This window comes from Bos indicus x Bos taurus, chromosome 3 (genome assembly GCF_003369695.1).
Source record: "Bos indicus x Bos taurus breed Angus x Brahman F1 hybrid chromosome 3, Bos_hybrid_MaternalHap_v2.0, whole genome shotgun sequence".
NCBI classification, from domain to species: Eukaryota; Metazoa; Chordata; class Mammalia; order Artiodactyla; family Bovidae; genus Bos; species Bos indicus x Bos taurus.
The window spans coordinates 15,453,257-15,479,930 of NC_040078.1; the positions used below are offsets into that span (position 1 = coordinate 15,453,257).

The window sequence follows — 26,674 nt, forward strand, 5'->3', positions numbered from 1 at the left end:
CCCTGTGATGGAGGCCTTTTTTCTGACGCAGACATTTACAGGTTCTGGACATCTGTGGTACACTAGAAAAGAGCCCAGGTCTTGAAATCAGACAGACCTGAGTTCTAGTTCCACTCTGACACCAGGTAAGGGTCCTTGTGCAAGCTGAGTTAAATTCCTCACCTGTAAAATGAGGATAATACCTTCTTCAGATTGTGGTAAAGAGGATTGGAATTAAATAACAACGTGGAAGAGCCTAGCATAGCACTCAACCCACTAGGCATTTGACAAATGTCATTTTTGTCCCTTACATGACCTTTTCACCCAACTTAGTGCTTTGCAGATATTCTCAATTTCATCCCTTACCTCAAGCTTATAAGATTGATATTCTTACTGTGTACTTAACTTTATATGTCAGCCCGGTTGGGCCACATTGCCTGGATATTGGGTCAAACATTACTCTGGATGTTCCTTTTTTGGGGATGCCATGTAGCATGTGAGATCTTAGTTCCCTGACCAGGGATTGAACTTGTGCCCCCTGCCATGGAAAGGAGGTGTTCTAACCACTTCACTGCCAGGGAATTCCCACTCTGGATGTTTCTTGAGGGTGTTTTTGAATGAGATTTACACTTAAAATAGGAGTAAAGCAGATTGCCCTCCATAACGTGGTTGGCCCTCATCCAATGAACTGAAGGACCACATCGAACAAAAGACTGACCTCCCCAGAGAAGGAGGGAATTCAGTGGCAGATAACCCTGGGACCTGAGCTGCTCTGGTCTGCTGGATGCTCTTGCTGGTCTGTGCTCACGTGGCCTGGGACCTGGCCCTTTCCCCACTGTTCCCAGCTGTGGTCAGGATGAAGTCAAGACAGAGGAAGATCTTTCAGATTTTGGGTTTGCCAGCCTCTACAACCCATGAAGATGGTCTTGATCCCTGTCTCCTGTATAATGTCACGAACCTCCATCCATAGTTCATTAGGCACTCTGCCTATCAGATCTAGTCCCTTAAATCTATTTCTCACTTCCACTGTATAATCATAAGGGATTTGATTTAGGTCATACCTGAATGGTCTAGTGGTTTTCCCTACTTTCTTCAATTTAAGTCTGAATTTGGCAATAATGAGTTCTTGATCTGAGCCACAGTCAGCTGTTAAAGTGCTGCACTCAATATGCCAGCAAATTTGGAAAACTCAGCAGTGGCCACAGGACTGGAAAAGGGCAGTTTTCATTCCAATCCCAAAGAAAGGCAATGCCAAAGAATGCTTAAACTACCACACAATTGCACTCATCTCACACACTAGTAAAGTAATGCTCAAAACTCTCCAAGCCAGGCTTCAGCAATACGTGAACCATGAACTTCCAGATGTTCAAGCTGGTTTTAGAAAAGGCAGAGGAACCAGAGATCAAATTGCCAACATCCACTGGATCATGGAAAAAGCAAGAGAGGTCCAGAAAAACATCTATTTCTGCTTTATTGACTATGCCAAAGCCTTTGACTGTGTGGATCACAATAAACTGGAAAATTCTGAAAGAGATGGGAATACCAGACCACCTGACCTGCCTCTTGAGAAACCTATATGCAGGTCAGGAAGCAACAGTTAGAACTGGACATGGAACAACAGACTCGTTCCAAATAGGAAAAGGAGTATGTCAAGGCTGTATATTGTCACCCTGCTTATTTAACTTATATGCAGAGTACATCATGAGAAATGCTGGGCTGGAAGAAGCACAAGCTGGAATCAAGATTGCCAGGAGAAATATCAATAACCTCAGATATGCAGATGACACCACCCTTATGACAGAAAGTGAAGAGGAACTAAAAAGCCTCTTGATGAAAGTGAAAGAGGAGAGTGAAAAAGTTGGCTTAAAGCTCAACATTCAGAAAACTAAGATCATGGCATCCGGTCCCATCACTTCATGGGAAATAGATGGGGAAACAATAGAAACAGTGTTAGACTTTATTTTGGGGGGGCTCTAAAATCACTGCAGATGGTGATTGCAGCCATGAAATTAAAAGACACTTACTCCTTGGAAGGAAAGTTATGACCAACCTAGATAGCATATTCAAAAGCAGAGATATTACTTTTCCAACAAAGATCCATCTAGTCAAGACTATGGTTTTTCCAGTGGTCATGTATGGATGTGAGAGTTGGACTGTGAAGAAAGCTGAGCACCGAAGAATTGATGCTTTTGAACTGTAGTGTTGGAGAAGACTCTTGAGAGTCCCTTGGACTGCAAGGAGATCCAACCAGTCCATTCTGAAGGAGATCAGTCCTGGGTGTTCTTTGGAAGGAATGATGCTAAAGCTGAAACTCCAATACTTTGGCCATCTCATGCGAAGAGTTGACTCATTGGAAAAGACTCTGATGCTGGGAGGGATTGGGGGCAGGAGGAAAAGGGGACGACAGAGGATGAGATGGCTGGATGGCATCACCGACTTGATGGACATGAGTTTGAGTAAACTCTGGGAGTTGGTGATGGACAGGGGGGCCTGGCGTGCTGCGATTCATGGGGTCGCAAAGAGTCGGACACGACTGAACGACTGAACTGAACAACCCCATGAACCAAGACCTTAAAATAAACTTCACACATGTATCTTCTACTGGTTCTGGTTCTCTGGAGAATTCTAATACACCTGTTTTAGTGAAATGAAATGGGGTAAAATGAAAGAGAGGCTAAAATAACCTGCTTGGAATTATAAGGGAAGGCAGAGCTGCAGTTGAAGTTCAGCTCTATTTGCCATGATGCTTAACCAGGGTAGTTACAACGCAGCACCTGGCCCCCGCTGCCTCTGGCCTCATGGCCTCACACTCTTCTCCACGCTCGTCCATTCCACCCCAGTCCTTGTGCGTCTCCTGTGACACCTCACGGGCTTTGCACATGCTGTTCCCACTGCCTAGAACAGCCGTCTGGCTGTTATCTACACTTCTCTCTCCATCCTTGGTCTCATTCAGGTCTCCATGCAAACGTTTCCCTTTCAGAGATGCCCTTCTGACCCTGCTATATAATATGGTACACTGTCTTCCTTTAGCCCCTCACTTGGCTATATTTTTCTTCACAGAATTTCTCACTATTTGATATATTCAATAGGTGTTTCCTGTCCGTCTCCCATCATTTTGTTGAAGCAGCTTGTTTTCACTGCAGGCGTCATTGAAAACAGAGATTTTGTCCCTTTTTAGTCACTAGAATACTGCTTGATGTATAGTATAGGAGGTGTTCCATACACGTTTGTTAAAAGAATCAAGAACCCAGACTTCCCTGGTGGTGCAGTGGTAAGACACCAAGCTCCCAATGCAGGGGACCTGGATTTGATTCCTGATCAGGGAACTAGATTCCACATGCTGCAAAGAAGACCTGGTGGAACCAAATAAGTAAAACGAAATTAAAAAAAAAAAAAAGAATCAAGCACCCTACTAGCCACACACCATTGTCACACTGTGCGCTCTTTGCTGGAATTCAGCCTCCAGATTACATTACGTCCAAGCTGCTGGATCCTCAGAATGTCTCTCTCAGCTGCCAGGCCGGTTCCCGTGTCCCTCCTCCCTCAGGCTATCATCTTTTCCCATCTTGGTCTCCTCTGATTCGCCTGACTCTCTCGTTCCCTTCTCCAATCAGCGGCACAATCTCTGGCCCATCATTTCCCCTGAACGCCTGGCTGTGATTTCGTCTGTATGTGTTTTTGTTGATTGCATGTCTGTCTGTCCTGTCACTCCAATGGAGCTGCAGGTGCCCTGGGGACGCTGATGGAATCAACACAGCCTAATCACCTGGAAACTTCCTCAAGGACCCAGTAATCACCATGGCACCTTTGGGCATCCAGAAAGCTCGGCTGCCTGATGGGACACACACCACGACCTCCCACTCCTCTAATGGGGGAAGCTGCTGACCTGAGGGACCAGCCTCAACACAAACACTTTCAAGGGGTCTTTCTTAGATCACCTGACCCTGGCCAGGCTTTCCAGCCTCACCTCTTGCCACTCTTCCATGAAGCAGTCTTTGTGCCAGAGATGGATTACTCACTATGAACTCAAGCCTCCCAGCCTTTGTTCAGGCTTTCCCTTTGCTTTGTACACTCCACCCCCAACCCCTACTTGAAGTCTCTTACTCATCTTTCCCATATCACCTCGGGCTTCAGGGCCTCTTTTTTAGAGGCTCATGCCTTCCCCCAAACAGTCAATCCCTTCCTCTGTTTTGCATGTAATTTTGCTTATTCTCCCATCATTAGTGTACTTTAGCATAAAGGTTCCAGATTTACATCTCTGGAATTTATGTCTCTCTGAAACTAAAGCTTGCCAAAGGAGAAAACTCCATAAAACATGAGAAAACTGAAGCTGAGAGAGGTTAGGCTACTTGCCCAAGGTCACATAGCCAAGTAAAGGAAAGAGCCAGTTCCCAACCTCAGGACTTCTGGACTTGAAAAGCTCAAACTTTTAGCCCCCAAGCTGCACTGCCTTTCCTATTGTCAACTTAAAAAACAGTCACAACCTAAAAGTTGAGAGTTATGTTTTATTTGGTGAGAATTTTTAGGACTTCAAGCCCAGGAGACAGAATCTCAAGTAACCCTGAGAGAACTGCTCTGAGGAGTCAGGGGAGGAGTCAGGTTACATCGATATTTGCAACACAGGCCAGGTATTCTGAACATCAAAATTATTTCTTGTGAATTAAAGAACCAGATACCTCAAGTGAAGGAATTTAGTGCTTTTCTATATATGGGAGGGTGCAACAGTCTGGGCTCATTCCTTTCATATGGATCTCAGCTATCTGGGGCCAGCATCCCGTGTTGTTCACATCCTGAGTCCCTCAGTGCTCGCTGCAGGGAGTGGCTGCAGCCTGATGTCTGCCGAATCACAGGTACTCTCCTTCTTCGGTGCCCTAGGGGCTCAGAAATTACCATTTGGAGGGCTTGCGTTGCTGATGACTGTGACATCCTTGTTTAGTGATGTGGCAGCAAATATTCCATTTCTCAATACCCTGCCATAATCACTTGTATTTGTGGCCTGCTGTGACTGCAGAAGAGTGATGATCTGCAAAAAGATTGAAGAGAGAGGAGCTGGACCATAAGAATCTGCTGGCTTTTGTCCAGTGCTATACAAAGCCAAAGACCCCATGTCTAGCAGATGGGAGTCTCTGCAGTAGTTATATTTCCTGGAATCAGGAGAGCTGGGTCAGTTTTCCTGGAGACTATCAAATGCTAACCTGTCCTTCCTTCTGCCCCCCATCCTACATTTATAGAAGCCCTCCGGGTTTCCCACACTGTGCTTGGTCCTGGAGTTGCAACGTTCCTAGGTGGGCCAAGCAAAGAAACGAAACATCTACAGCTCAACGTGGTAAGTGCCATCTATGAAAGAGAGTCTGTGGAAGCTCAGAAGAGGAAGATGGTGTCTAACCAGCAAAACAGGGTTGGAGTGCAGGAAGGCTGCTTGGAGTGAAGGAGGAAACAGACAGAACAGGCTCCGTCTTGAAAGCAGGACTCCATCTTGGGCCGGACTGTGGACTTTGAGCTATATGCCCAGTATCTATGGAAACGACATACCAACTGGAAAACCAGGCCCCCCTCCACCCCTCGATGGAAGAGCCCCAGGGCTCTGTCCCCTAAAAGAATACCCATATTATCTGTGTAACCAAATGGCATCATAAATTCTATTATGCTTATTGGGGTATGACCACAGGCCTATTGATAATTGTCCACTATTAACTACCTAGGCTTAAGGCATATGAATCAGGGTTAACTTTGTTTTTTGTTTTTTTTTAGGATTAACTTTGATTGTATCTTTCTTTTCCTTTGTTCAGACTAGTTTCAGGGAATTTGGGGAGGTGGGTTTGGGCACGTACACTTAGGGTATATAAGGTTTTCACAAAAAACTGGTCGGGGTCCTTGGCTAAGAGGAGACTCTGCCTTGGGCCCGCGGGTGTAATAAACTGCACTCCACTATCTGCATCGTCCTTCTGAGTGAGTTTGTTTCCTGGAAACCGTGGCTACAACAGGAGGACATGATGCCTGAGCTGGACATTGAGAAATATGTAGCCACGAAATATGTATGCCAACCGTGGCATATTGAGTGTTTCACTTCCACATTGTTTTGTTTAATGCACTGGGAATTTATTTTAATGTAAGCCATGAAATTAAAAGATGCTTACTCCTTGGAAGGAAAGTTATGACCAACCTAGATAGCATATTCAAAAGCAGAGACATTACTTTGCCAACAAAGGTCCGTCTAGTCAAGGCTATGGTTTTTCCTGTGGTCATGTATGGATGTGAGAGTTGGAATGTGAAGAAAGCTGAGCGCCGACAAATTGATGCTTTTGAACTGTGGTGTTGGAGAAGACTCTTGAGAGTCCCTTGGACTGCAAGGAGATCCAACCAGTCCATTCTGAAGGAGATCAGCCCTGGGACTTCTTTGGAAGGAATGATGCTAAAGCTGAAACTCCAGTACTTTGGCCACCTCATGCGAAGAGCTGACTCATTGGAAAAGACTCTGATGCTGGGAGGGATTGGGGGCAGGAGGAGAAGGGGATGACAGAGGATGAGATGGCTGGATGCATCACTGACTCGATGGACGTGAGTCTCAGTGAACTCCAGGAGTTGGTGATGGACAGGGAGGCCTGGCATGCTGCTATTCATGGGGTTGCAAAGAGTCGGACACGACTGAGCGACTGAACTGAACTGAACTGAAGATGTTAGGTTGAAATCTAACTTACTTTTTCAAATGCTAAAGTGTTAGGCACTCAGTCATGTCTGACTCTTTGCAACCCCATGGATTGTAGCCCACCAGGCTCCTCTGTCTATGGGATTTCCCAGGCAAGAATACTGGAGTGAGTTCCCATGTCCTTCTCCAGGGGATTTTCCTGACTCAGGGATAGAACCCGAGGCTCCTGCTCTGCCGTCAGATTCTTTACCATCTGAGTCACCAGGGAGGCCCTTCAAAGGCTAAGCTTGTGGCAAGTGTTTTCCAAATAATTTATCTTTCCTCACTTGAGATGCCATTTCTATCATATGCTGAAATGGTATATGTTTGATCTTTTTTTTTCACTTTAAAAAAGATATTTAGTTTATTTTTGGCTGTTCTGGGTCTTCACTGTTGCACATGGGCTTTCTCTAGTTGAGGTGAGTGGGGGATACTCTTTACTGAGGTGCTTGGGCTTCTCACTGTGGCGGCTTCTCCTGTTGTGGAGCACAGGGATCAAATTGGGTGTCCCTTGCACTGAGGTGGATTCTTAACCACTGGACCACAAGGGAAGCCCATTTCTTCACTTTTTATTTTGTTCCATTGATCTAGGTTGCTGTTATTTAGTCGTGTCTGACTCTTTTGTGACCCCATGGACTGTAGACCTCCAGGGTCCTCTGTCCATGGGATTTCCCAGGCAAGAATACTGGAATGGGTTGCCATTTCCTTCTCCAGAGGATCTTCTGGCCCAGGGATTGGACTCGTTTCTCCTGCATTGGCAGGTAGATCTTTGCCATTGAGACACCAGAGAAGCCCCTTGATTTAGGTAAGAAGATGTGCTACCTTAGTGGCAAAGTTAGGAGGCTCTATGGTCTGATTATCTGGGGCGTGCCCCAGTTTCTTCATTTGTGAAATGGAGATAATAATAGTACCTACTTCATAGGGTAGCTGTGAAGATTGAGTGAGATTGTGCATATAAAGTACTTATTAGAGTGCCTGGCACAGGGTAATCAATCAATGAATGTCAGCTGCTATGACGATACTATCTGCCCATTCCTGTACCAGTAACTGAGGAAGATGAAATTACTAAGCACAAAGTTTTGAGTCAGTTGCAACAGTCTGCTACTTACTACCTGCGTGACCTCAGGCAAGTTACTTACCTTTTACCTTCTCTGCTTTGGTTTCCTCATTCATCCCTGGGGATATATTAATAAAAGTACCTATTGCAGCCTGCTGTGAAAATCAAACATGCAATGTCAGATAGGACATGATACATAATAGCCCCTCAATGAATGTTTAATCTTCTGCTGGTTATTATTATGGCATTATAATTTATTAGCTGTTTTCATGTGTTGTAAGGCAAGCTCCTTCTCATTATCTTCCCCCTCCAAATTTTCTGGGGAGTGGCAATCTTTCAAGGCCAGATCTACTATGGGTGAACAAGATAGAATTTCTGGATCTGCAAGGCTGATGCCTGCCTCTTGAACTGTGTTGAAAGTCAGTGTGACTAGTGAGGTCATGAAACCAGTAGGATTTTGGGAAGAATGGAGAAGGGAGTTGCAGTGGGCCTTTGAAGCTCATATGGCAGGTTTCTGAAAATATTTTAATTTTGCCTTAATTTTTACTTTAACAAAGGAATTTGCATATTTTCAAAGGCCATCTAGTTCTATAAGATAGTCAGTGAAAAATAGCAGGGATTTCTCTGGTGGGCCAGAGGCTAAGACTACAATCTCATAATGCAGGGAGCCTGGGTTCAGTGCCTGGTCAGGGAACTAGATCCCACATGCCACAACTAAGACTCGGCACAGCCAAATAAATCAATGAATATCTTTAAAAAAATAAAGGAGAGAAAAACAACAGTCCCCTGCTCCATTTTCCTACCTCTATACATATACTTCTCCATAAACCGCTCTCAAGTTTCTAGGATGCTTTTCTTTTGTACTTCCCTCTGTATTTCTAAATAACACACTCATGCTATTATTTCTTTTTTTCTATTTTAGATATAATCAATCAATTGCCTGCCATGGAAAATGAGGATATAGTTCTCTCTAATCCTGATTCCTCATATACTCCCCTCCCCCACCCTCTCAATTTAAATATATTCCAAAATTTTAGTTAAATCAACGCTTGTGTTTACATTATTATGGCTGTGAAAATATTCTACACACTGAGTCACACACAAACACTCAGTGTTTGTACTAAGACTCTGTGAATCTGTAAAAACTGATTTTGTTAATTAACCTTGGGGACATGGGGCTGAGAAACTCCATTCTCTAAAATCATACAGTCACAACTTTTCTATTTGAAATCAGAAAGTGAGAATGGGACATATCCGGCTCTTGCTGGAGGTTTAACCTGTGGTGATTACTTTGATACAGAGAAGCAGCCTCAATTTCCAACCTAGGTGCTAAGCTTCAGATATCGGGGTTTTGGACATATCATCCCACACTTATCTTAATTATGTAGTTATCTATTACATAATTATCTAAACTTATTTAACTTAACTTTGTAATTTCCAAGTGGGCCCACAGTTTACTTCTCAGTCCAGGCCATTGTTAACTCCTTCACTTACATCTGACTTGAACCTATCAAAATACTACTTCATTTAAATATCATCTGAACTCAACTGTTTCCCATATTCTGTAATGATTTGGCTTTTTCCTTTGTTTGATGAGTGGCTCCACAGTTCCTCTGGTTTGTGCTCTCTCTTGTAGCAGCAAGTGAATAAACCCAACTGTCCAATTACAGTTATGTTCTTAGTGGTCTTTATCAGACAGGCATTCTCTTTCTTTCCTTTTATAACTCTTTGTTTTCCCTGAAGTTGATAATTGCCTGACCTTTTCTTTTCTTTTTCTTAATATTTATTCATTTATTTGGCTTCACTGGGTCTTAGTTGCAGCAAATGGGCTCTAGTTTCCTGACCAGGGATCTATCCTGAGGCCCCCTGCCCTGGGAGCACAGAGTCTTAGCCACTGGACTACCAGGGAACTCCATGCCTGACCTTTTGTTTTTTTTTTATTGTATAACTGGATCACTTTTTAAAAAAATTTATTTATTTTAGTTGGAGGCTAAATTACTTTACAATATTGTAGTGGCTTTTGCCATACATTGATATGAATCAGCCATGGGTTTACATGTGTTCCCCATCCTGAACCCCCCGCCCACCTCCCTCCCCATCCCATTGCCCAGGGTCATCCCAGTGCACCAGCCCTGAGCACCCTGTCTCATGCATTGAACCTGGACTGGTGATCTGTTTCACGTATGATAATATACATGTTTCAATGCTGTTCTCTCAGATCATCTCACCCTTGCCTTCTCCCACAGAGTCCAAAAGACTATTCTATACATCTGTGTCTCTTTTTCTGTCTCGCATATAGGGTTATCATTACCATCTTTCTAAATTCCATATATATGTGTTAATATACTGTATTTGTGTTTTTCTTTCTGGCTTACTTCACTCTGTATAATAGGCTGCAGTTTCATCCACCTCATTAGAACTGATTCAAATGTGTTCTTTTTAATGGCTGAGTAATACTCCATTGTGTACATGTACCACAGCTTTCTTATCCATTCATCTGCTGATGGACATCTAGGTTGCTTCCATGTACTGGCTATTATAAACAGTGCTGCGATGAACATTGGGGTACATGTGTCTCTTTCAATTCTGGTTTCCTCAGTGTGTATGCCCAGCAGTGGGATTGCTGGGTCATATGGCAGTTCTATTTCCAGTTTTTTAAGGAATCTCCACACTGTTGTCCATAGTGGCTGAACTAGTTTGCATTCCCACCAACAGTGTAAGAGGGTTCCCTTTTCTCCACACCCTCTCCAGCATTTATTGCTTGTAGACTTTTGGATCGCAGCCATTCTGACCAGGGTGAGATAGTACCTCATTGTGGTTTTGATTTGCATTTCTCTGATAATGAGTGATGTTTTCTTTTACTTGGTTTTCTATATACCTGCCATGAATTCATCCCTCAGATTCTGAAAGCTGTATACACACCTTCTCTTAATACTCTAAACACACCAGGTGATTGCTCTGTCCCCACAAGTGTTTTCCCTTAAAGACACCTTCCTGGAGCACTTCGTCCTCTGGCTCCAAGTCCTACTGGTTGCTCCTTTGACTTTCTCTTTTAAAGTATGACAACCCTGTTCTAACACCTATCTCAGAGCACCACGTTTAGTTGTCAATGCATCTGTTTTCTTAATTCCTGCTTTCTTCCCACCACCAGAGAAGGGGCCGTGTCTTGACATCTCTATTTCTCCAAAGCCTAACGTGACGCTCGAGAAACGTTCCACTGAATGAATGAATAAAAAGCGTAAATAAGTGAATGAATGAATGAGTGGAGTTTTTGAGCAAGAGAAGTGAGTTTGCTGCTGCTGCTAAGTCACTTCAGTCGTGTCCGACTCCGTGCGACCCATAGATGGCAGCCCACCAGGCTCCCCCGTCCCCGGGATTCTCCAGGCAAGAACACTGGAGTGGGTTGCCATTTCCTTCTCCAATGCATGGAAGTGAAAAGTGAAAGTGAAGTCGCTGAGCCGGGTCCGACTCTTCGCGACCCCACGGACTGCAGCCTACCAGGCTCCTTCATCCATGGGATTTTCCAGGCAAGAGTACTGAAGTGAGTCTGCTGCTGCTGCTGCTAAGTCACTTCAGTCGTGTCCGACTCTTAGCGACCCCATGGACTGCAGCCTACTAGGCTCCTCCATCCATGGGATTTTCCAGGCAAGAGTACTGGAGTGGGGTGCCATTGCCTTCTCCGAAGTGAGTTTAAGAGGAACGATATTACATCCCCACCTTGTTGCAAGACTTAAGGGTGTCTTTAGGTTGTCTACAAGCTCCACGCCAGCTTTGAGCGGGGTCTCAAGGGAGAGAAGCAGCACTGAAAGATCTTCCGGCCCAGGCTGCACCTGCAGCAGCAAAGCCTGCTGAGTGCAGCTTAGGTCAAGACCGTGGCCGGGCACCCCTCAAGGACTACAACTCCCAGAAGACAGAGCGGCGGCGGAGCGCGAGCCGCGGAGGATTCCGGAAGCTGACGTCGGCGCTGTGTGGAGCCGGGAAGACGCCGGGCGGCTAGGTAAGTGTAGGTGGAGGGCCGATTAGGGAGGGCGGGAGCGATGGGGCAGTGGCCCTGAGGTTAGGTGGTATGGAAGGTGGGTGAGGGAGAAGGACAGGGAGTGGTCTCGGATGAAGAGCAGGTCGCGGGGTGTCAGGGACCTCGAGCTCTGCTTCCTCTTCCCACAGTGTCCATGACGAAATTAGCGCAGTGGCTGTGGGCGCTGGCGCTCCTGGGCTCCACCTGGGCGGCCCTGACCATGGGAGCCCTGGGCCTGGAGCTGCCTTCGTCTTGCCGGGAGGTCCTGTGGCCACTGCCCGCCTACTTGCTGGTATCTGCCGGCTGCTATGCCCTGGGCACCGTGGGCTACCGCGTCGCTACTTTTCACGACTGCGAGGACGCCGCCCGCGAGCTGCAGAGTCAGATCCAAGAGGCCAGAGCCGACTTGACCCGCAGGGGACTTCGCTTCTGACACCCTAAGTCTGATTCCCTCCCGGACAGCCTATCCTCCCATTCCCCATTAAAGGGCCAGTTTATTTTCTAAGCTTGTTTGGTTTGAGTATGGATGCTGGGAACAGATGTGTACTAATGTTGAGAGGCTCCTTGAGGCTCTCTCAGCCTTTATCTTTTGTATTTTGCTGGTGCTTCTTCCTTTTTGCTATGAAGGAGGCACAGACCCCCTTTCTCAAGATCTCTCAGAATGGAAAAGTCATTTCACTTTCCTGGTCTTTTTAGCCCTGTTAGGAGAGATCTGTTGAAGTCTGTTCTTCATAACACCCAAGCCTAACCCCACTAGTCCAAGAGCAACTGTGAATCAGACAGGTGCTCTACCCTTTACCAAACTAGGTGGATTGATTATCCCTGAATATAGAAGGAGCCTTGATGGGCAGGGGTAGGGAACAGTTTATTTTAAGGCACATTCTAAAGATTTCCCCCCCACCTCCAAAAGTAAAAAATAAAATCTTGGAAAAAAAAAAAAAAAGTGAATTCATCTCCCAGGTTCCATCCAATCTTCTAACTAAAGCTCTTTCTTTAGTCCCCGGATTCTCAAAGCATTCTCTTTTCCTTTACCACAAACCACTGCCCCTGTGGAGCTAACCAGCAGGAGCGGCTGAAACAAGGAAGTTTCTTTGGTAATAGGTTGGTATTATAGGTGCCCAGTGGTCAGGTGAACTCCCTCAGGTTTGTAGAAGCTGATAGTTCCTGTCTCGTTCCTGGGGAGTACTTCCAAAAAAGCCAGAAGCGAATGAAGCTGGTGAGAATTCCTGGAAGGTTGGGCACCTGAAATCACAAGGGCTGCTGTGAGGAGAGGAGCTGCTTCTCCACCTCATACACACCTGTCACCCTGCCCTTGTTCTGCTTACCACAATGTAGGGATCTCTTAGTCGAAACCCATAGAGTGTCCAGGAGGCAGAGGTGAGGAGGGTGGCAATGGTGAGTGAAAAGGAGAGACGCTGGGTTGATTTAGTACGAATGACCTTGGCCTATGGGAAAGGATGAAAGATACTCCCAACCAGGCACATGGTAAATCTCCCACTTTGCCCAGAATTTCCTCAAAAAAAAAAGGTCAAACAGCCCCCATGATCTTCTGTTACCCAACCTTTCCCTCCTGTCTCCCACTCACCCAGCCCCACTGCCCTTTCTCCTTCCAGGATTTGGGTCTTCCCTTCCTCTAGACTGAAAGCAACAGTCTCTGTCTGTGGGAGATTTATCTCCCTTACCTCCCCGGACACCCCCACTCACCAAGTCAGCTAGTGGTGAGAGGTACATACTGATGGTGAAGACACTGCAGAAGAGGCCCAGGTGCTGAAGCCGCATCTCAGGGTCGGGCACCAGGAGCCAAAAGTAGGCAAAACCCAGGACAAGGACCCCTAGCAGGGTTGTAGTCTGAAGGAGCACGGCACGCTACAGAAGAGAGAGTAGCCGTACTTCTGGATGTGCCTGGAGCCCTCTGACTCTGCTGCTGGAATTAATTCATCCTGCCCTCACCCATGCTCCTGGGGAGCCAGCCTTTGCCTAAGCCTCCAGTATGGCACTTGCCACAGCCTCTTTCCCACAAGTGACTTCAGAACGGGTCTGATCTACCCAAACCCTGGAGGTTTCTAAGAGAGGGAAAGTTATCTTTTTGGGGGTGAGCTTGCTACAGAGTAGGAGCTTAATGCTTGTGTGAATGGGGAAGCAGAGCTAATCATCTCACACGCAGCCACTGGCACTGACTTTGAAGGAACTGTGGAGACAAAAATCTCTTTTCACTCTGTTGGGCAGCAAGGCACTTTCAGGCTTAGCAGAGCTATCAGCTTTGCCAGAATGGGGACAATATGTGAATCTCAGAAGGCTGACTTTATGGCGGAAGGAGGACTGCAAGGCTGAAGGGGTCTTCCGGGAAAAGGTGGCAGTGCCAGCCTGTTATAGTCTTCTAGGAAAAACAGTGTTTGCCTTGCCAGCAAGGCAGGGCAGGGCGTGCAGCAGAGGAAGGGCCTCTACCTTCCGATGGCAGTAGTGCAGATACACCAAGATATACAGAGTCTGAAGCACAGCACCCACGGCGTTGACGATGATTAGCGTCCAGTTTCCCTTCAAGGCCCCATAACTCAGCCAGCTCAGGTTGCTGCAGGGTGCAGGGGAAGGACATTGTCCCGCGGGGTTGAGTGTGAACGGGGGCGGCGGCGGGGGGGGGGGGTACCCAAGGGGGCTCGTCCACATTCCTCTTCACCCCTCCCCAGCCTCCCTCAGATAGCCTTTACCCCCCAGCAGGCATCGCCCCCTCTCACTTGACATCCGTGGTGAGAAAGGGCAGGAACTGGACACTGTCCACGCTCCGGGTCATCCGCATGTGCTTGAGGTCCGAGCTGTAACGGGGCCCCGAAGGCAGGGGGAGAGGTGGAAAGGGAGAGCCAGGCTGCTGGGGAGTCGAAATCCCCGATGCCTGTCATCCTTTCCAGACAACCGCAGATCCCCAGCCCTACCCTCAACTCCTTGGCCTTCTCTCTCAGGTCAAATGACCAGCCTTGCCCTTGTACCCCGTTCCCCTCGACCCGATTCCACTTTGATCCTAGGTTCCAGATGTAACCTGACAGAGCGGCCACGTCTCTGTCCCCTCTCTCTCCTTTCCTGACTTCCTGGTCCTGCCCCAGCCCAGCCCGTCCGCTCTCTCACAGGCCGGTGGAGAACATGCCGAGGGTGAAGAGCACGCAAGCTCCAGAAAGAAGCGAGTCGGCCAATCCGCCCGCCTCCATCCCTCCCCGAGTCGCAGATCCCGCTCTCCGCGCCCAGGGCCAGCTAGCAGGATCCGGAGCCCCCGACGCCGGAGCCCCGCCCCTTCGCGCCCGTGGCTCCGCCCCTGCGCGCTCGGCGGTCCCCCCGGAAACTGAACCGGAACCTGGCCCACCCCTAGAACGTCAAGCACGAGCTCAGGCCCCGCCTCGCCGAGGGCTTGTCCCGACCCTGCGCAGCGTTTAGGGTCTTCACGTTGCCGTTTTCCGTAAGGCCCCCTTCCTAAGGCTCCGCGGGTTTGTCCCGGCATCAGCCGCTCCACACTCTCTGCTTACTCCTTGGATCACCTAGACCCCCAGCTTCAACTTTTTCCCCCTGGCCCGCGAGCCTACGTGGTAGAACTCGAAACAAAAGCTTGCTAGGCAGACTTCAACATGCTTCCGATGCAGGACCCCAGCTCACAGCTTCAAGTTGGCCAGAGTTTGGGAGACTTTCCCCCGTTTGCTGAAGCCTGTTTCCGGTTTCTTCCCTAAATAACTGGAACTGCCAGGAATCACCGAGTCTGTGTGAAATGCCCTCCCCCTGCAGCCAATACTGCCAACTTTCTGTGACTTGGCGAATCCACTGGCCAAATGTATCACTGAGCCCCCCCCCCGCCCGCCTCTCGCCAGTCCAACCAGCTTGCTGCTGGGAACTTTCCCTCCCAGCCTCCCACACGTCTTTGCTGGTGGGGCTGTGAGGCGGGCCGCATGCCTCAGCTGGCGTTCCAAGCGGCTGCCTTGACTCACCCAACAGCGTGAGTACCTGAAGAGTAAGTATGCCGAAGCCCAGCGCTGAGAGGGTGGGAGTGGGGCAGCGGTTGGACAGAAGGAACTTCCAGAGTGGGGTGCAGCCTGGAACTGCTGTAGGGAGCACTCCTGTCCTGGACAAACCTCAGAGGAGGAAAACACCCACCCTTATGGGCTGGTGAAACGCATTATTTCTGGAGAGAGGAAAAAAACTTCAAACCCTCTTGCTACTGATACAGTGCAGAGCCTGGCAAGTAGCAGGACTCAATGGTCATAAATTAGGAAGGAGGGGCAGAAAATCATGTCCAAAAAAACAAACACATTCCTTTATTTTGAGACAAAGAACACTGTATAAAAAAACTCCAGTTGTAGAAATCAGCATAGACACACATCAAGTTCATATACATTCCGTACTTGTGGGCCCTGCCCTTCAGGCTACAGACTAGGCATAGACTCTGCACGTGGGCACTGCCCTTACAGTTACACTTTTTTTTTTTTTTACAGTTACACTCTTAAGAACAGGTTGGCACAGCCCCCCTGCTGGTGCAGCTCTGCGGAGTGACGTCCCAGGATGAGAGAGGATGCAGTGTCTGACTACAGACCTCCCTGTGGCAGCTCCACAGAGGCAAGTCCTGGGGGAGATGCTGGGTCAACCCAAGCAAGCATGCTGCTTCTGTCCCTGGCTCCCAAGCAGGAAACTGTCTCTTGCTCTTCCTTCAGAGCCATCCTGGCTCTCCATGGGAGGGGCATCTTTGCCAAGCTCAGTGTCCATCTTGTGACCCCCAAGCCCCTTCCAGTTCGGCTCCCACGGTGCCCTTAGGAGGCCATGTCCGTCCAGCTTGTTTCTTTGGCTTAAGGGCAGGAATGGCAGAGAGAAGACTGTCTCCACTTCTTTGTCCATCCCTCTGACGCGGACGTGGGAATGGCACTGTCAGGCTCTCTGACCTCCTTAGGGTTGAAACCCTAAATATCGACCCGTTTTGCGGCTGCTGGGGGGCAGCTTGAGCATGTGGTGGGAGTGGTTCCCAGGACTGGGGCCTTGGGAGGGGCCCCAGGTAGGTGAGGGAGGCCCGCCTGCCTCCTCAGCCTGGTTCCAGTCTTTACAATAGATGTGGTGCACACCCTCACGGGATTTGCAGCAGCAGGAATGGCAGGAGCAGCACAGCCCAGGCTAGTGGGAAGAGGCGAGGAGCGGCGCTGTGCCCGATGCTATGCAGAACCTGCACCTCCGGGTCATCTGCAAGACGAGAGGGCAAAGGCCTCCCAGGTGAGTGGCCCTACTGCTGGCACTGGCCCACAGTCCAGCGAGGTTCCCTCTGCCCCTGCCTGGCACAGGAGTCACTTTTTATACCCAGCCTCTTCAAGCAGACCCCGTTTTGTGCCCCAGGCCCAATTTGCTCCAGCCACCTACCTGCTGGAAGTCTCTTCTCTTGTGCATTGGGATGAGCCTGAGGGCTGTGAGCTGAAAGATAAGGGTGGTCATAGGTCAGGTAACTTGGTACACACAGGAAGCAAAGGAGTGGGAGTGCTGGCTGGACTGCGCAACGGGATTTCCCAACCATCCTAGATCTCTCGACCTGGCCCATGACAGGATGGAGAAAGAAGGCCCACAGGACCCTGACACTCACTGATTTTGCCAGCGATCATCACCTTCAGCCTCAAGCAACGGTCTTCCTGGTGGTGGATGGGCTTGGCTACAAAATAAATCCAGAGAGTTTTAAGGAAGGGAAACTTTGTTGGAAGAAAATATAAGCACAAATGCCTCTGGCCCTGCTTTCTCTTGGTCCCTACTCATTTTAATCCCTCTCCTCACTCTGATCTTTGATTCTCACCTTCCCCACCTCCCCAGAAAGTTTTTGCCCACTTTCTGCCCCAAGTTCAATCCAAATTCCCATTCTTGGGAATAACTCTTGACTTTCAAAGTGATGATATAAAGAACATAGACACTGTCCCTTCCCCACAGTCCGTTCTCCACTCCTCCTAGCCTGAAGTTGGGGTGACCGGAACAATATGCTCCACTTCCCCAGCCACCATGTCCTTGCTCTCCCTAAGCCCCCGATAGAGTGAGGCCTGGATCCGTTCTACACAAAGTTGATCTTACAGTTCCTAAAATCTGCCCTCAGGATAAAGTTCTTAGCACTTCTTGGGTCCCCATGCCCTAACCTGTGTACTTCTCCAGGCTCCTGTCTCCCCACTTCCAAGTGTCCCTCCTGCTCCAGTCAGTCTGAACCATTTGGAGTTCCCTGAGGATGTCATGCTGTCTTTGTACATGACCTCTTGTCTGCAGCTCCTCTGCTTGCCCTAAGCTCTTGGGTCATCTTCCCCAGGAAGCCTTCTATGAGGTGCACCCCCCTCCCCTAGACTGGCAGGTGTTCAAGTCATTTTCTCAGGGCCCCTGAGCTCATAGCTACCATATCGCCCTGTTCTAATGGTATTAATAGATGTATGTCCCTTTCTAGATTCTGGAGGACAGAGACCCTGCAGTGTTTTATTTATCTCTGTGACTATAGTGCCAAGCAGAGTGCCCAGGACACAGTAGCTCACTCTGCATTTGTAATGGGAATGAAGAAAAATAGAATTCAGGATTGGAAGGGGCTGTCTGCTGCTTGCCCCCCCACTAAGCATGTACTGAAGCGTGTATGTCATGTCAGGTGTGTCCCCGAGTACGTGGACCTGTGTGCATGCCTCCCGGGCACTCACAGATGTAGTAGTAGCTGTGTCCCTCTTTGAAATCCTTGCTGAGGGTAAACCCTGTGAAGCGGTGGAACTTCTCAGACAGCTTCTCCGGGCCATGCTTGGCTTTGGGACTCTTGCAGAACCAGCGGGCATGGTCCTTGGGTTGGGGTTGGCACAGCTGGTACTGCTCGTGCTCCACCAGGTACAGTGTGTACTGCTCCATGGCCGCATCTGGCACAGAGTTATCCTCGTAATGAGGACAGATGATGTCCAGGTAGTCATCTATCCGCACATGTACTGTGTAGTCCTCATTCCAAAACCTGGGCATGCGCAAAGGTGGAGAGAGTGGGCGGTCACTCAGAAGCCAGGCCAGAGCCTTTGAGCTTCCGAATACTTACATGACCCCTCACATTTCACACTGGACCCTACCCCAAAGATTTCTTAAAAAGTCTCAACTCCTAGTATTTACTGATCTTGATCTCTGATATATCTTTCCACTATCTCCAAACATTCCCCCCACCATCATTGTCTGCCACTAATCCTCTAAATAGCATCCACTTGGTATCTTTCAGGTACTAAAGCACTTCCCATAACCTCCCTGATATTTACCCAAGGATGGGCTTCTAAATATTTCCTCAGCAATATTTCTCCAACTCTGTTCTTCCACTTGTTCCTTTAAATGCTGTTAGGTTTCAATCTGAGACCCTACTGGCCCATTCAGTAATCAAAATCCACGTAATCTTTTCTCTTTCCCATGCTAGTGCTTGGCACCCAACGATCTGTTCTCACTTTTCTTACTCCTCTCATTTTCCCCTTGACCCACTGACTGTATCTCGTATTGTTCAACTTAACTTTTCTCCCAATACCCAGGACATCCGCGCCCACAGATAATGCCCAGTCCTTTTAAGTTAAATTGCTTTCATCAATTCTTCCAGTCCCCTCAAATCCCCCCTTCTCAAGTCAGTGCTCAGCTCTCTTGGTCCACTTCTCTCAAAGCACCCCAAAACCTCTCTTGTCCTTTTGTCTCCAAAAGCCATACATTCACCTCCTGTGAAATGAGCTTTAGAGAAGGCCCTCCTTCTTGCCAAGGTGGAGCCAGCTCCCCTCCCCCAGCCCATTCCCCCCAGGGTCCACAGGCTCCAGCCTGACTGCCCACAGGCCCCTCCCCCACCCAGCTCTAGACACCTGGCTCCAGTCTGGGTGGGGTCCTGGGGGAAAAGGGCCTCCCCACCTCCTGCTTCCAAGCCGGTCAGCTTCTCCGAATCCCCCCAAACACTGCCAGCTAGAGACTCAGCAGAGTTGGCTGCCAACTTGCTTCAAACCAAAGCCAGGGGCATGGAGGGGGGGGGGGTGCGGGGCGGGGGTTAGGCCAAGAGGCCTCTAAGGTGGGCACCCACTGCCCAGTCAGCATGACCCTTAAGAGGCCTGGCCCTACAGGAGCATGCTAGCGCACTGGCTAGGCTTACCAAGGCCCTTCCCCCACTCTGGGGAAAAGAGAGAGAGAGAAAGAGGAGCAGAGAGAGGCTTTTAAAATTCCTCTCTGGAGAGATAAACATAGAAGCCATTTCAGAACAGGTATTTCAGCTCTGGGCCTGGCGTCTTTCCTCCATTCCCCGTGACGGGCACTGACTCATTCCTCATCTACCTCTGCCACCCGCCCCAGTATTCATGAGAACCTGTAAAAATTTCCCTCATCAAATGTGGTCAGCCCCCAGGACCCCAGGATGGCCCAGTGCCCACTTCAGGCAAAGGGAGCTGACAGGTCTGAATCGGAGGGGGTGTTCTGTCCCTGGAGTACTAAGGAGGCCAGCACACAGTTCAGGCGGCACTGCCCTTCTTCCCACGCTGCCCCCTGCCTGGGGCCTGGAGATCCCAGGGCTGATGCCCACCGCCCTGAGTCACCCCTGCCAGCCTCACACCCGCCCAGCTCACTGCCACCTCATCTTTACCCTCGGGCTGGGCCTGGCTTGGCTGCTTGTGGGCTGCTCTGGGCTGGTTTTCCTTTAGTCCTGGGCAGAGTAGTGTGTGTGTCCAGATGGACAGGGCAGAAGCTGAGTTGGGTGGGTGCACCCATCACCCTCCTCCTGGGGGTACAATCTGCTTCACTTAGCACTCCTTTGACTCTTGCTCACTATCTGGGAAAGGGGGGCAGCGGCGTCAGGGAAGGCGGAGAGGGGGGGCAAGGAAGAGGCTCCTTCCTGAAAGAGAGGAAACCTGGGAGCTTGGGAACGGAAAAGGCCAGGGTCCTCCCCCTACTCACGGCTTCCTGTCCCCTCCTCCTCCTGCAGCCAACACCTGGGATGGGCATAAACAGGGACTTTGCTCTCTCCCTCTAGGACAAGACTGGGTCAAAGAAGCAAAGAACAGACTGCAAGGGGTGAGATGGGGGAGCGCTGACTACAGTCCTATCAGACCCATGGGCAAGAGGGCATTGCCCCCTTGGCTTGGCAGGTAGCTGTCTGTTCCCTCCCTCCCCAACAGACCCCCCACCAGGCAATGCTGCCCCAAGGTCAGAGGAAACTGGCACAATCTATTTCTCAAGGGGAGTGGGGGGTAGGCTGCTGGGGCTGGGGGTGGCCCAGCTGAGTGGAGTGTTTTCCCTGATCCCAAGTTGCCCAGCTCTCCTCTCCTTACTCCACCCTACCCACCTCTCCTGTTTTCCCACAGATATTGTTCCCCTAACTTCAGAAAACTCAAGAACAAAGAATCTGATGGGAGCTTCTTCCTCCCAGTACCATTTGCCTCACAGCCCTAAAAATGCCCAGGAGAAATTAACTCCTTCCTGCCCAGAGCCCTTTGTAACCCTTTTAACCCCTTCCTGTCCTCCAGAACCATCCCTATGACCTCTGCCTCTCCCCTTCTTTTCAGTTTTACTACCTGAACCTCAGACACAGGTGACTCCTTCAAGCCTACCCACACACAGCCTATGCCTCACTCCTGCCACCTCAGAAGATCCTTAGGGGGGCATTCCAGGGACACCTTAAAATCAGAATAAACACTGAATTCAGGCAAGCCCAGGTCCCTCCTGAAGGGTCTTTCCAGGATTACTGTAAGAAATGTTCTTACTCCGGATGTCAAGACCTGTCAGTGTAGGTAAATGCCCAAATACATAGAGGTCTTTGTGGTGGAAGGGCTTAGAATAAGAGCCCTGAAGGTCAGAGAGAGTGCCCCTGCCAGAGGCAGGAAGTGTTCAGCATCGAAAGGACTAACAGTCTAAAGGATGTAGAGTAACAGACAAGTTACAGCTCAGTTTAGCTCAAGCAGACAGATCTTTTACTACACAGACACTCCTAAGACTCGGGAGCAGACTAATCCTCAAGAGCCTTCCTTACCCTTCCAGTTAATCCCTCTTGGCTTCCCCCTTGCATACGTCCAGTCTCCCTTTGGTTATGGCGGGTCCAAAGCACAGCTTGTACCCACCACCAATGAATGAAAGGGAATGCAAACGGGCATACACTCCGAGGCCGATTGACAATTGTAAGTCATATAACAGCAGGCTGTGTTGTTTTTGTCTTCCCGTAATTTGGTCTGTTACACTTAGATGTAGAATATTCATAAGCTCTTACTGGGCTCCTAACTGCCTAAGGTTACTTGGAGAAGCCCCTGTGGTTATTTTGTATCCACTGTGTGCCTAGGGCGCATGTGCAGGCGTTGAAAGGTCTCTGTGGTTTTTTTGTAGCACTCCAGTGAGCTCTCCTGGGTGTGTCTGGGATGGATTTTAGAGATCAGCTTGCATCCCTTTCAGCGACGCCTCCCGGTGTTGCTCATGTCTAACTTCCCACCTAACAGAAGTAACAGCTGTAGCAGAGGGAAGGAAAAGAGGGGCAGAGACCGTACGGTGCAAGCAGATGCGGGCAGGGCCCTGCCCTGGGGTGGAACTCCCGGTTATGGGCGAGAAGAAAATCTATGGGAGCCCTCCCGCCGCTGGTCACCTCCCCAAGACTCAGGTTAGGGGCCGGGCGGGACAGTTAACCTGGAGAGGGGGAGCGGTGCCAACCGGGCGTCCAGGCTGTCGGCCGGTGACTCGGGCTTACTTGGGGTTTGAACTGTTCCAGAAGACGGTGTGGCGGTTAGCAGCGGCCAGACTGCAGCACAGACCCAAGAGAGAGGCCCAGAAGAACTCCATAGCGCGGGGCCTGGCCAGGCCGGGCGGGGACGAGGGGGTCCTCCGAGTCTGGATTCCCGCAGGGTTTCTCGGCAGCGCAGTCAGCACGGCGCTCGCAGCTCTGGCCCCTCCGCCGCGCGACTCCGCCTTTTGGGCAGGCGCCGCCCGACACCCCGCCCCGCCCCCGCCCCGCCCGGCGCGAGGCTGCCCGGGGCTTGGGGGCTGGGGAGGTGGAGGAGGGGAGGGCAGGGGGAGGGGAGCGGAGCGCGCACCTCTGCTCGGTAAATCTGCTCGGCGCTGTGTTTGCTCACTCGTGGGTCCGCGTGAAGCTTTGTGGGTCTGTGTCCCGGGCGCAGTCGCGTGCGGGAGAAGGGAACGCATTCCACATGCGGGTCTGCGAACTTGCGGGTGCCTGGCTGGCGACGCGACGCGCCGATCTTGGCGGGTGCGAGGTTGTGGACAGGTCCCGCGCTTTTCCCGAGCCTTGTACGCCCGGGCTCGGGCGCCCGCGTTCCCACACTTTCCTCCTACCCACCCCCTTCCCGGACTCTGTGCTCGGCTGCCCCTCCCCACACACGAGGCTGTTTGTTTTTGTTGGGTTTGTCAATGTTGTCTTTGTTCGGGAGATTGTGTCATCGCCTAGATGCCGGGAATAAAGTGCGACCCTGTGTGTGATCAAGTGTGTAACGTGTGCGGCTAGGGCTAAGGGCGCCTCTGACCGTCAGTGCCTGTGAGAAGGAGGAACAAGGGATCGTGGGCCCCCGAGGGGGTTCGCTCTTGTTCCTAGGGCTCCAAAGGGCACTAGTGACCTGTGTGTGGGTGCGCGCGCCAACACGTGTGTACCATGAGAACAGACTTTGAACATGGACTGAGAATCTCGGCCTGAAGGGTGACAAACTGAAACCACACATGTGCATCTGGCATGTGTAAATACGTGTGATGGCGCGCAAGCGTGAAAGCGTTTGTGAGTAGTATCACAGCCGCGTGTGGGGAAGCGTGTGAAACTTTGACGAACGTATGCTAATGTCTGTGAACAGTGTGTGAAGAGGAGGGGGAAACGTGCACTAGCGAGCCGGGGCTGCGGGTTGAAGGCCCGGAAACGGTGTTTGTGCGCGGCGTCCCAGGCTGGGCGGCGGCTGTGTCTGGCCCAGTTTGGGCTGGGTCTTCCAGTCCGTCGGGCCCCAGTATCCAACTCGGCCCCCTCCCCCCGAGCCGTGTAAACAAACCCGCTGGAATTCGCCTCTCGGGGCTCCTCTCTCCGCCCGGGGTCTGCTGCCGTCTGGAGCTGGGGATTGGGGGGTGGGTGTCTGCCTCACAGCTCTCGGGGCGGAGAGGGCGGGCAGGTGTTTGATTAGGGGGGTGTGTGTGTGAGAGAGAGAGAGAATCTGGAGCTGGAGGTCCCAGTGCTGTGTGCCTGCGTGCCTTTGGTGGTTCCTGTGTGCGATTGTGTGACTCTTTATATGCCCGCCCAGAGTTGATTTTGAGAGTCTGTGTGCACCCCTGGCCAGCCCTTCCACGCGGCTGCGCAAAGCGGGAAGCTGCAGACCCGCCCCCCCTCCGCCTCTCCCCGCTCTTCCCAGAGAAGCTCGGGCCCAGCTTCCCCAGTTCCCAAGCTGTTTCATCCTCTTCTTTTACGGCCAGGCCTGGCCACAACGCCTGTAATTACCGGGGCTGTGTGTGTGTGTGTGGGGGGGGGGGGGGGGGGGATGCCGGGACGCCGCGGCTAGTCCGGCGCTGACCCCTGCCGGGGAGGAGCCTGGGGTTGAGGGAGGGCCCGGGCGGATCCCACCCCGCGTGGGGCTCAGGCTGCTAGAGGCCCGACTCATTTCGATTCGTCGCGCGTAGGATAAATATTTACCTCCGCGCGGATTAGGTATTTGGCCGGGTAACCCTACGGCCAGGTCCGGGGCAGGCTTTGCGCAAGGCCCCCACCCCCTCGCACGCACCTGCCCCAGGCGACGTGCCCGGCCACGCGTTTATCCCAGGTGCAGCCACCCCTCCCGCCGGGGCCGAAGTCTACCCGCCGACCAGCCCCAGGGCAATGCACCTCACGCGCGTTTTGCTCACTTGGGAGGACACCTGGGTGTCGTCCACTCACGTGTCCCCGGCGAGATACTACCCCCCACCCCCACCCCCCGCTCTTGTCCCGTAGGCTCGAAGTCCCACGAGGGCAGGGGTTTTTGCTTGTTCACTGCTGTATTGCCAGCGCCCGGCATAGCCCCTAGCACACGTAGTAGGCGGTCAAGAAATATTTGTTGAGTAAGTGAAATCACTATTCAGTATTACTTCTGCAAGACGTACTTCTCTGAAAAGAAACCAGAAAGGTTAGAGGAGGAAGGGGTGATGGTGATTCTTCAGAGAGGGTGGTCCACAACTGCCCCCTGGAGGAGGAGGTTTGGGGCACATCCCCCCTCCCCAGTTTTTTTGACTGGGATTTCTGGGCGGGAACGTGTGGGGTCCCTGGGCTGCGCAGCTCAGACCGGGCAGGTTCGGGCTCGCTCGGCCCAGCCCGGCGGGGCCACGTCCGTTCCCGCCCTGCCTGCGTCTAGGACTGGAGCAACCCGGGTGGAGAAGAGGTGGGGGGAAATTTTGGGCACACGAACGGAACGCGGAGCCCTCTTTCCCCAGCTTGGCACTGCCCCCCAACATTCTCTCTTAAGGGTTGGAGCTCATCACTCTTCTATTCCTGGGTTTGTGGGTACGGGGATCTTTCATGCGAACTAATGGGGCGCCTCTAGATCCTGGCTGTTGTGATGAACACGGAGGATAAGGGTGCGTTTAGGATAAAACCGTTGCCCTTGGTTAATTCTTAGGCCACTAGGGGAAACAGACAAGCCACCATTTATCAGCAAACTTGCTAAGTGGAAAAGCCGAGATTGCCGAGCCACAATGCGCACTTGTGCTGCCTGGACACTTCGAGAGCCGCTGCGACACCTGGTGGGCTGGGAGGAAAGTTGCAGGCACTGAGCGATCCAGACCGAGACGGCAGAAAGGACTTTGGCTCGGAGACAGACCTGCAGACCAAGTTAGCCCGGTGCCCTCCCTCGTCGCAGCCCCCAGCCTGCCCAGGCGGGTCTAGTCTTGGTTCTTGCTTTGGGTTACCTCTCACCACAAAGTCGTGCGCCTGTGTTGGCTCTCAGCACCGCCACCCTCAGGCGAACATCTGGGCTCAGTGGCGGGAGCTGTCTGAGGTGTCTGTCTGTCTGCCTGCCTGTCTGGGAAATTCCCCTTATGAGTCCTTTCTGGGAATTCCTCAGAGACAAGATTAACTCTCTGAGTGCCCCGGGGGAGGCCTGGCCTCTGGAGGGAGGTGCTGTCCACCTGTGGGGGCACTGTTGGCCTGGAGGTACCATTTCCAGTGTGGAACAGGCAGAGCTACTTGATTGCTACTCCCTTGCTGAGCACCCTGTGGTTTGGGATAGGGAAGGACCAAACCACAAGGCCCTGGGGCACAGCTAACCTGGCCCAACCTCTAAGAGCATCACTGGGCAGTGGGGTGATGGGGAGGGTGCAGGGAAGGTGATCCTGAGCTTGGAGCAGCCTCTGCCCCACTCCCCACATCTTTAAAGAAAAACAAAGGGTATGTTTCCCATTTTATTAGTGATATGTGTGTGTGTTTTTCAAAAGTTGAAAAAGAGAACAGGAGAATAAGGGGAGCTACCAGCTACTGTGAATATCTTCAACCCTTCCCTGCCAGCCTTTAGTCTGTGAGGTTTTGTTTCTTTGTCTTTAGGAATTGTGTTAAATATGATTCACTTCTATTGTGTAATCTTTTTCTGCCCTTTAACTTTATGACAGAAGATATTTTCATGTATAACCTCTTTATAAACAGTATTTTTAACCACAGCATAGTGTTTCTTTGAATGGTTCAGAGATTGCTGTTGTAATGGGGCAGAGTAGAGATAAATAAACACATCCCCACATTCAAGTACTCCTCAGCCACTGAGCAATTGAGTTGATTGTTTCCTAGAACTTGCAAATAACTCTGAGGTTGACTTTCATTCAACAAGTTCTTCTGGCACATCTGCTCTGGACCAGACTCTGAACTGGGGCTGAATCCTCAGTGGAGGACAGTAGGTGAGGGCCCTCCTCTACTGGAGCTTACAGTTTCAGATGATACCTGGGCATAAGATTATCTGGATTTTGGAGAATTTCATGGATATGTGTGTGTGCTACATCACTTCAATTGTGTCCA

The 26,674-nt window shown here is 50.7% G+C and overlaps 3 protein-coding genes and 2 long non-coding RNA genes across 6 annotated transcripts; 3 read left to right on the forward strand and 2 right to left on the reverse strand.

The window, feature by feature from the left end:
* Positions 1-11,611: 11,611 nt before the first annotated feature.
* DPM3 (dolichyl-phosphate mannosyltransferase subunit 3) lies at positions 11,612-12,241 on the forward strand. The gene is made up of 2 exons (XM_027531362.1): positions 11,612-11,718; positions 11,886-12,241. Exon 2 carries the CDS (start codon positions 11,891-11,893, stop codon positions 12,167-12,169), a length of 279 nt encoding a protein of 92 aa, XP_027387163.1. The 5' UTR covers positions 11,612-11,718; positions 11,886-11,890; the 3' UTR covers positions 12,170-12,241.
* A 339-nt stretch (positions 12,242-12,580) lies between these two features.
* On the reverse strand, positions 12,581-15,027 carry SLC50A1 (solute carrier family 50 member 1). Its single transcript, XM_027531350.1, is given in 7 exon segments — positions 12,581-12,917; positions 12,919-12,978; positions 13,062-13,181; positions 13,441-13,602; positions 14,182-14,305; positions 14,469-14,546; positions 14,854-15,027. Coding segments are annotated over 7 exon segments (666 nt in total). The 5' UTR covers positions 14,934-15,027; the 3' UTR covers positions 12,581-12,875.
* Positions 15,028-15,201: 174 nt separating this feature from the next.
* LOC113885755 lies at positions 15,202-21,386 on the forward strand. 2 transcript variants are annotated; one of them, XR_003509320.1, is made up of 4 exons: positions 15,202-15,721; positions 16,203-16,965; positions 20,711-20,825; positions 21,243-21,386. It is a non-coding gene; the product is annotated as an uncharacterized LOC113885755 (long non-coding RNA). The 2 variants fall into 2 exon arrangements; XR_003509321.1 differs by having other exon boundaries at positions 15,306-15,706.
* EFNA1 (ephrin A1) lies at positions 15,998-23,007 on the reverse strand. The gene is made up of 5 exons (XM_027531338.1): positions 22,409-23,007; positions 18,399-18,694; positions 17,327-17,392; positions 17,110-17,160; positions 15,998-16,935 (listed from the first exon to the last, which is right to left on the reverse strand). The coding sequence occupies exons 1-5, from the start codon at positions 22,858-22,860 to the stop codon at positions 16,823-16,825; spliced, it is 978 nt and encodes a 325-aa protein (XP_027387139.1). The 5' UTR covers positions 22,861-23,007; the 3' UTR covers positions 15,998-16,822.
* Positions 23,008-23,010: 3 nt separating this feature from the next.
* On the forward strand, positions 23,011-26,417 carry LOC113885764. Its single transcript, XR_003509324.1, has 2 exons — positions 23,011-24,137; positions 25,293-26,417. It is a non-coding gene; the product is annotated as an uncharacterized LOC113885764 (long non-coding RNA).
* The last annotated feature ends 257 nt before the right edge of the window (positions 26,418-26,674 follow it).

Coding starts and splice junctions, on each gene's coding strand:
- DPM3 (XM_027531362.1), top strand. CDS start 11,891: ATGACGAAATTAGCGCAGTGGCTGTGGGCGCTGGCGCTCCTGGGCTCC.
- EFNA1 (XM_027531338.1), bottom strand. CDS start 22,860: ATGCGTTCCCTTCTCCCGCACGCGACTGCGCCCGGGACACAGACCCAC. Junction 18,695..22,408: donor TGGAACAGTTCAAACCCCAA/GTAAGCCCGAGT, acceptor GCGCATGCCCAG/GTTTTGGAATGAGGACTACA. Junction 16,936..17,109: donor AGAGAAGAGACTTCCAGCAG/GTAGGTGGCTGG, acceptor CTCGTCTTGCAG/ATGACCCGGAGGTGCAGGTT.